Here is an 8,959-nt window from a genome sequence, read left to right as displayed (position 1 = left end):
GTTTGTTTGGCGTCAATTTTAATATGGGTACCACATGTATTGAAAGAAATTCATTTAACAAACCGAATCAACGCTTGTGATATGCACCTTAAACGCAATGAATTCGATCCATTTTTTAAACGAATCATAACTGGAGATGAAAAATGGATTGTTTACAACAACGTTAGTCGAAAACGATCATGGTCCAAGCATGGTGAACCAGCTCAAACCACTTCAAAGGCTGATATCCACCAAAAGAAGGTTATGCTGTCTGTTTGGTGGGATTGGAAGGGTGTGGTATATTTTGAGCTGCTTCCAAGGAACCAAACGATTAATTCGGATGTTTACTGTCAACAATTGGACAAATTGAATACAGCCATCAAGGAGAAGCGACCAGAATTGGTCAATCGTAAAGGTGTCATATTCCACCAGGAAAAAGCTAGACCGCACACATCTTTGGTCACTCGCCAAAAACTGAGGGAGCTTGGCTGGGAACTTTTGATGCATCCACCATATAGCCCTGACCTTGCACCATCAGACTACCATTTATTTCTATCTTTGCAGAACTCCTTAAATGGTAAAACTTTTGGCAATGATGAGGCTATAAAATCGCACTTGGTTCAGTTTTTTGCAGATAAAGGCCAGAAGTTCTATGAGCGTGGAATACTAAATTTGCCAGGAAGATGGCAAAAGGTTATCGAACAAAATGGCAATTATATATTTGATTAAAGTTCATTCTCAGTTTTATTAAAAATGCATTTACTTTCTTTTAAAAAAATCCGCAATTACATTTTAGGCAACCCAATACTTTGTTTGCCTGAAAACAGATACTGCGCAAAGAACTCGACAGATGCGACCATGGTGGAGGGTATATAAGATTCGGCCAGGCCGAACTTAGCACGCTCTTACTTGTTTTGTTTTTATTTTAAAAACAGTTATTTTTATCGATTAAATGTTTGGAAGGCATAAAAAGTATTTAAGTTTTCTTTTTGCAAAACACTAATCATTTAGTCCAAAAAATTATTTTTTACATATAGAGAGAATTAAAAATACTTAAAGAGAGTATTTCACACATACAGTCACATTGTCATTTTGGGCATGCTGCTTTAGATCGACCTTTAGGTCGACACTCTCTGCTCAGTGTCCGGACAAAAATCGTTCTCCTTTCAGTGGAGAGACCGATGTTAATAGCTTGATTTTCAGTTGAGTTGCCAACGGGTAAATTTGTTAAAAATATTCAAAATATTCTTGATCGCCTCGTTGGGCTGACTCGATCTAGCCGTGTCCGTCCGTCTGTCGAACGCGTAAAGCTAGCCACTTGAAATTTCGCACAGATACTTAATATTGATGTAGGTCGTTGGGGATTGCAAATGGGTCATATCGGTTCAAATTTAGTTATAGCTCCCATATAAACAGCAATTTTTGTCCGATTTGGCTTAAATTTTACATGTAGTGTTCTTTTATGACATCCAACAACTGTGCCTAGTACGGCCCAAATCGTCCTATAACCTGATAGGTTAGGTAAGGTTTAAGTGGCAATCTGCCATCAGACTCACTTAGACGTTATCGTCCATTGTGATACCACAGGAACAGAGGAAGAAAGATGTCTTCTATTTCCTACCGTTGAACCATCCAGATCGCTTAAAAAAAGCGTAATAACTTGCGAAAGTTCACATACGCCAAATCAGACAGGTTCTCAAAATTGAGAAAGCTCCCTTTACCTCACGGCAGTGGTCGCAGCAATTTGTCTAGCCACAACGTTCAGAGGCATTAGATGTAGCATTGTAGCTAAGTGCGGTTGTGATGCACAAACAAGCCATCCTTTGGATCCGGTTAAGTATTGAGCAGAAGGTGGACTTTTGAAGCGCCGTCCACCAGACCACAACACCATATAGCATTATAGGTCTGACAACTGCAGTATATACCCAATGCATGACGGTCTAAACCCCCCAAATTTTGCCAATGGCTCTCTTGGAGGTGTATAGGGCAAGAGTTGCCTTTCTTACCCTTTCCAAAATGTTGGATTGGAAGTTCAGTTTCCTGTCCATCCAAACATCCTGGTATTTTGCGCTTTCTGTAAATGGAACATTCTCTCCTCCCAAGGAGGCAGGTTCCAATTCCAGGTAGGCAACTTGTATCTCCTGCTGAAAATAACTACTTCGATCTTGCACGGATTTATACCCAGACCACTTTCGGTAGCCCACTTTGCGGTAGTCGTCTAAAGTATATCTCTTAGAGTGCTGGGAAACTTTTGCCTAACCGCAATTGCCATGTCATCAGCATACGCCTCAACTTTTAGACTTTTTTCTTCCAGAGACAATAATATTTTGTTAATGGCAATATTCCAAAGTAGTAGTAGGTGTACTGTCTCCTGTACACCTCCTTGAGGTGTTCCACTGCTGACCCATCTTTTAGTAAGTTAGTTTTTAATAAACTTTCTTACGGTAGAGTTGATGCCTAGAAACTCCAACTCCTTCATGATTGGCGTCGGTTTTACATAACCTGATATAGCTTCCATATAAACCGATCTCCCTATTTGATTTCTTGAGCCCTTACAAGCCGCAATTTTTGTCCAATTTTGTTGAATTTGTCTCCAATTTGGCTGAAATTAAGCATGTAGTGTTTTTTATGATTTCCAACAAGTGTGCTAAGTAAGGTACAAATCGGTCTATAACCTGATATAGCTCCCATATAAATCGATCTCCCGATTTAAATTCTTGAGTCCTTACAAGCCGCAATTTTGTCCGATTTGGCTGAAATTTTGCATGCCGTGCTCTGTTACGACTTACAACTACTGTGCCAAATGCGGTCCAAATCAGTCTATAACCTGATACAGAGCTCCCATGTAAACCAGTCTCTTGATCACCCTTGTTCGGTTTCTAGAGCTTTAATTTTTGCTGGTTTGACAAAAGCTTTGTATGTAGAATAAAATTATGCCTTTCAACTAAATTTGTTTTGTATAAATTTTTAGCAGAATCCTTTGTGGTGGGTTCCCAAGATTCGGCCGGGTCGAACTTAGCACGCTTTTACTTGTTATAAAATATTTTATCTTTTGGCAACGTAACTATAGTTGAGTTCTCATCTATAATTGACTCCTGAGAGATGTGCGCATGAGTGATTTTCCACTAACGCTCATGAGAAAAAAATTTTACTCACATAAATGTTTACTAACGCACGACTTACGAGATAATCACGCCTCACGAGACAATCACGACTCACGAGAAAATCACGGCACACGAAAGTAACACGACTCAAGAGAACATCACGACTACGAGGCATTCACGAGAAAATCGCGACTCACAAAAAACACACGCGAGTAACGATTAAACAAATGTTTTTCCATGAAGCGATTATTTTTTTTCCATGCGTGTCAAATCATACATCATTTGAACAAACGAATATTAAATGTTTAAAATGTATGAATCCTGCACAACCACTCATTCTTCGCTCTTTGCAATCGTTGCGATTTTCTCGTGAATCGTGATATAAGCAAATTCTCCTGCTGCTACTTAATGTTAATTCCTGGGAATTTTTTCATAACATTAAGGAGCAAGAAAAAAACTTTCAAAATAAAAAAATTAAACAAAATGTTCCATAAATTAGTAAAATATTTATTACGTACTTTATTTCTAAAGTTGTTATGTATTATATTAATTCATTACATTTACACATATGTAGTTCTGTAGGTGAAAAATGAAAAAAGACAAATTTTAACTAACCTAAATTGAGCATTTCTTGTAATGTAAAGAGAATCCATATTATGTTCAGCGAAATGCTCAATGGTTGTTCATAGACTCGCGATTGTTTTCCCCATCTTATATTCGGTTTTTAGGAAATCTATAAAAAAGGCTTCTTACATCTAATTGCGATTATAGAAATTTAAATCAAATCAGCCACATTCATGGGCATTTCATCAATTTGTGTCGAATAGTACTGTTCAATATCACGCAAAATACGAATATCATCAGACTTGACGAAATTAATGGCTACACCCTTGCGACCGAAACGACCCGAACGACCAATGCGATGAATGTACAATTCACGATTGTTGGGCAAATCGTAATTGATAACCAAAGAGACTTGTTGAACGTCAATGCCACGAGCCCACACATCGGTGGTAATTAAAACTCGTGATTGGCCAGCACGGAACTCCTTCATAATTTCATCACGTTCCTTTTGGGGCATATCACCATGCATGGAGCTAACGGTGAAATTTGCTTCACGCATTTTTTCAGTCAACCAATCGACCTTACGTTTGGTGTTACAAAAGATGACGGCTTGTGTTATGGTAAGGGTATCGTATAAATCGCACAAAGTATCGAATTTCCATTCTTCACGTTCAACAGCAACAAAGAATTGCTTGATGCCTTCCAGAGTCAGTTCATCACTGTAAGAAAGAGGTAGAGAAGTATTTTCGTAAAGCGTAGTTCTATGCCTACAAATGTGTTCAAAAATAATTGTACAAGAGATTGCCTTAAAGTGAGTCCTGGTACTGGCCACCCCACCTTTTCTTACAAATCAACTCATCGCATTGCTTTTATTAAAAAATCATTCAAAAAATTAGGTTCCCATTATTCTCACGTCTTTCTCAACTTCTGTAAAGACCTGAAATATCTGATTGGAAGAAGCTTCGCTTTTGTCTTTGTTTTGGACGCAATTTTGCGGAAGAGAAGCCGCCTTTTGCCAGGAGTGATACTGGATCGATCATGGTATGTTAACCCGACAACAGAGGGGATCGGTTAAATTTAATTTTTATCATGTGCGTTGCCTTTCTGTATTCGTTCTGCATGACACTCTAGAACAACAACGACAATAACCCACTGTTATTCACCCAGCAATCAGGTTTATGCTTCGGTACGACTTTGCTCAAACAAAAGAAGCTTGCCAAGGATCGCTACCCCAACCAGTTGTTAGTTGTTGTTGTAACCACATTTTCATGTGGAGGTGGCGATCCTCGTCAAGCTCCAGTAGGTGAGCAAGCTCCTTCCGGTCCAAAGGACCGATCGCCGCGGGAACATGTTGGCCATTGGTTATTTAAAGGCGCCAATAAATTGCCTTGTCAAATCGAGCATCACAGCCACTCAATATTTGTGCAAGAGCTGGTGCCGCCTGGCCTCTCACTGAGACCCTTCACTCGATACCTCTGATTGTCCGCAAATGCCGTTGCAATTACTCCATATGGAGCATTCCAGAATCCGCAACCTGTGGACGCGTTCGGTAGCTCGCAGCTAAGCTTCTCGTGACAGTGACATGAACCCCACACAGATTGGACCCTAATGTTCAAGGCTGTGTGGTGTTCACAGCGATCCCGTGCCGGGAATCTGTGTGTTGTTCGGAGATGTCACAAGAAGCTTAGCTGTGAGCTACCGGGCACGTCCACAGGTGGCAGATTCTGGAATGCTCCATATGGAGTATCTGCAATTGCATTCGCGTACAATCAGAGGTATCGAATGGTCTCAGTGAGAGGCCGAGCGGCACCGTCTCTTGCATAGATAATGAGTGCCTTTAATGCTTGATATGACAAGACGAGTTATTGGCACTTTAAGTAACCAGCGTGCGAGTTTGCTCACCTACAGGAGCTTGACAAGGATCGCCACATCCACATGCAAGTGTGGCTACAACAGCAACATGGCTATGAGAACCAGTTGGGTTGGAACTCTGTGCTCCAATGTGTGTGGTGTTCATCGCCATCACGAGAAGCTCAGCTGAGAGGTTGCGGAAAGTGGGATGCTTCGTTTACAGCGTAGCTGCAATTGCAGTCGCGGACAATCAGCGATATCGAGTGGAGAGTCTCAGTAAAAAGTCGGGCAACACCTCGCCGAAATACTGAGTGACTATGAAACTCGATATGAAAAGGCGATTTATTGGCGCCTCCAAATAACCAATGGAGATAACGTTCCCGCGACGATTGATTAACCAAATTCGATTAAGTGCTAGAAGGTAGCTGCCGTGGCCTTCAACCACTTGAAGAATTTCGATACGGATAATCGCGTCAACCATTTAAAAACCTGGCGGCGATTATCTCCTCACCAAAGAGGCATTGCTTAGCGGCATGTCGTTTGGATTCGGCTATAAAGGAGCCCTATCATTGATATAAGCTTTGAATTGGTTGGTGTGAGAGAATTCAAACCACTGTTTCTTAAGGGAATGATCGTGGGAAAATCTGAATTATTGACATTAGCGCCCCACAGATGCAGTGTTCCCAATAAATTTACAAAACGCCCTAACGCCCGGCTAAGAGGCTCTTGACTGTACTAAACTGGTGCCAATGTTTAACAAAGATAAACATGTCTACTGATTGTTGTTGTTATTGCAGCAGTGTGTTATGCACTGAGGCGACAGCCCTTGCCGATGAAGAACTCCATCGGGTTAATCCCGTACTTACAACCGGCTGCAAAATCTAATACAATTAAAAAATTTGTTTTAAATACTCACCGTTTTACCAAAATTCTTATGGGATCTGTCATGAATTTCGATGTCATCTCCAAAATTTCATGCGGCAATGTGGCCGATATCAATACAACCTGCGTTGCTGGTGGCAAATAACGATAGACATCATAAATTTGCTCTTTGAAACCCTTATTTAACATTTCATCAGCTTCGTCCAGCACCAACATGCGTATAGCTCGTGTACGCAATACTCTGCGTTTGATCATGTCAAATACACGACCAGGTGTACCACTCACAATATGCTGGCCATAATCTAATTTACGTATATCTTCACCCAAATTTGTACCACCAATGCACACATGACATTGGACATTCATGAGATCACCCAAGGCCAAGATAACCTTTTGAATTTGTACAGCCAACTCGCGAGTGGGAGATAAACATAGCACCTGCGTCTCTCGCAGTGATGTGTCTAAACTCTGTAATATGGAAATGGAGAAGGTGGCCGTTTTACCAGTACCCGACTGGGCTTGAGCAATGACGTCGCGCCCTTTTACAATGGGCTTAATGCTGCGCTGCTGGATGGCCGAGGGTTTTTCAAAACCTATAAATGAAATGTTTGACAACTATTTTAACAAGTGAAAAAGTTTATTTTACTTACCATAAGCGTAAATGCCTCTTAGCAATTCTTCTTTAAGATTCATAGCATTGAAACTGGGTATGACCTCCACATCTTCACTTGTCTCGAACTCAACATTGGACAAATCCTCCGCCGCTGGTCCGCCCTTACGTGCCATCATAGACATTTTTTTTACGGACTTATGTCAAATAAAATAGCTTTTTAGGGCTTTTAAATAATGTTACAATATCGTTGAAAATGAAAAACAATTTCCAGCCACGAAAGAAAGTTAGTTTTTTTGACACAATGCGGTTAACAGAGTTGCCAAGGCTTGGTATTATACAACTGTCAAACGTTTGACGTTTTCTGTAGGCCTAATTCAAAACGCTTTTATGTGTGTTTAAAAATTGGGGTTGTTTTGTTTTTGCACATAATGAAACAATATTCACACGATAACAATAGAACTAGCAAAAAATCGATGGCACTATCGATATTTTATTTTATGGCTGAATATTGATTGATATTTATACTATCAATATTGTCGGCAAGGTGCTGCTATTTGCAAAATTGATAAAATGTCAAGTAAAAACGTGCTTAGTTCGGCCGGGAAGAATCTTATATATACCATCCATATAGATCGCTTGAAATTGCTCAGCTCCTTTATTTTGAAGTAGGTAGTTGGGAATTGTCACATATAAACCAATCTCCAGATTTTACCTTTTGAGCCCCTACAGGGTGCAATTCTCCTCCGATTTCACTGATATTTTGGACAATGACCTCTAATAACTTTACCCAGTACGTTCTAAATCGACTCATAACCTGATATAGCTCCCATAAAAACCACGCCGAAACAATTACAGGTGGTCTCATCGTACAAAACCACAAATCATATAGTGCAATTCGCCATCTCGTCATCAAGATGTCATAACAAAAATTACATTGTTCTCAACACAACCAAAGAAACTTGCGCTCGTGTGTATACGTGGGCAGGTAAAATGAGAGAAAGAGAATCGATATCGAAATCATGCGAAAATCTGTTATCGAATGAATTCAATAACTTACAATTATTCTTACCTACTTTCTTCCCAAAACCATGGAACGTATTGAGGATGCCATGATAAAGAGTAGGACATCCCGCAAACTGCTCAAATACAAACAGCATGTCGAAGTCCAGGGAATGTCGGTTGAGACTGCCCTGCACGAGGTTCATTCGAATTCTTCGATACCAAGACGTTCACAGGGGTCTTAATGTTAACCCAGAAAAGACTGAAATCTGCATGTTCGCGAGAAAGACGAAGGTGCGCCTATTTGACGCACCACGTTTCCTCAATTGAACGATTTCGATCAAATACTTAGCAGTGTTCTTGGAAAGGAGCGTACCGAGAAGGCTCACAAATGTTGGGCACTATGTCGACGGGCCGTAGGCTCGAAATGGGATCTGAATCCGAATATAGCCCACTGGTTCTACAGACCAATACATACGCCTCAATTGTTTGGTGGACTGCGATGGAGAAAAAGTGCAGCGTAAGGATAATAACAACTGGTTCAGAGAACATGTTGTCTTGGTTTAAGCGGAGCGATGAGGACCACGCCCACTAGAGCACTGGATACTATTCTAGATATGCGACTCTGGATCCTGATGGAATATTAATGCTCTTGCTCAAGCATATAGGTGGGTAAGGAATAAAATACCTGACCGTCATCCTTAATTTCTCCACCCTGGTAATACGAGATATGTTGTTGTTGTAGCAGTGTTGTACACTGAGGCAACAACAACAACATATCCGAGATATGGATAAAATGTCCTTTGGTTTTTGTTCTAAGACAGGTAAATCCTCGGACAGGCTGACATCTCTCCTCTGTGAAGTACCTTATACTGCAGTCATAACTGCAAGAGGCATTGAAAATAGAAGCCCGGCGGCACTGGCTCTTTAATACTGAGTCACCGTGAAAGTCGATACGACTGCGCGA

The 8,959-nt window shown here is 40.6% G+C and overlaps 1 protein-coding gene across 1 annotated transcript; it reads right to left on the bottom strand.

Moving 5' to 3' along the window:
- Nucleotides 1-3,569: 3,569 nt before the first annotated feature.
- Nucleotides 3,570-7,308, bottom strand: LOC106093724 (eukaryotic initiation factor 4A-III). Its single transcript, XM_013260859.2, has 3 exons — nucleotides 7,031-7,308; nucleotides 6,415-6,973; nucleotides 3,570-4,366 (listed from the first exon to the last, which is right to left on the bottom strand). Exons 1-3 carry the CDS (start codon nucleotides 7,173-7,175, stop codon nucleotides 3,859-3,861), a joined length of 1,212 nt encoding a protein of 403 aa, XP_013116313.1. The 5' UTR covers nucleotides 7,176-7,308; the 3' UTR covers nucleotides 3,570-3,858.
- Between the last annotated feature and the right edge of the window lie 1,651 nt (nucleotides 7,309-8,959).

The sequence above is a fragment of the Stomoxys calcitrans genome, chromosome 2 (genome assembly GCF_963082655.1).
Source record: "Stomoxys calcitrans chromosome 2, idStoCalc2.1, whole genome shotgun sequence".
Classification (NCBI taxonomy): domain Eukaryota; kingdom Metazoa; phylum Arthropoda; class Insecta; order Diptera; family Muscidae; genus Stomoxys; species Stomoxys calcitrans.
Note: the sequence above shows the minus strand (reverse complement) of the source record. Positions and strands in the feature narration are given on the sequence as shown.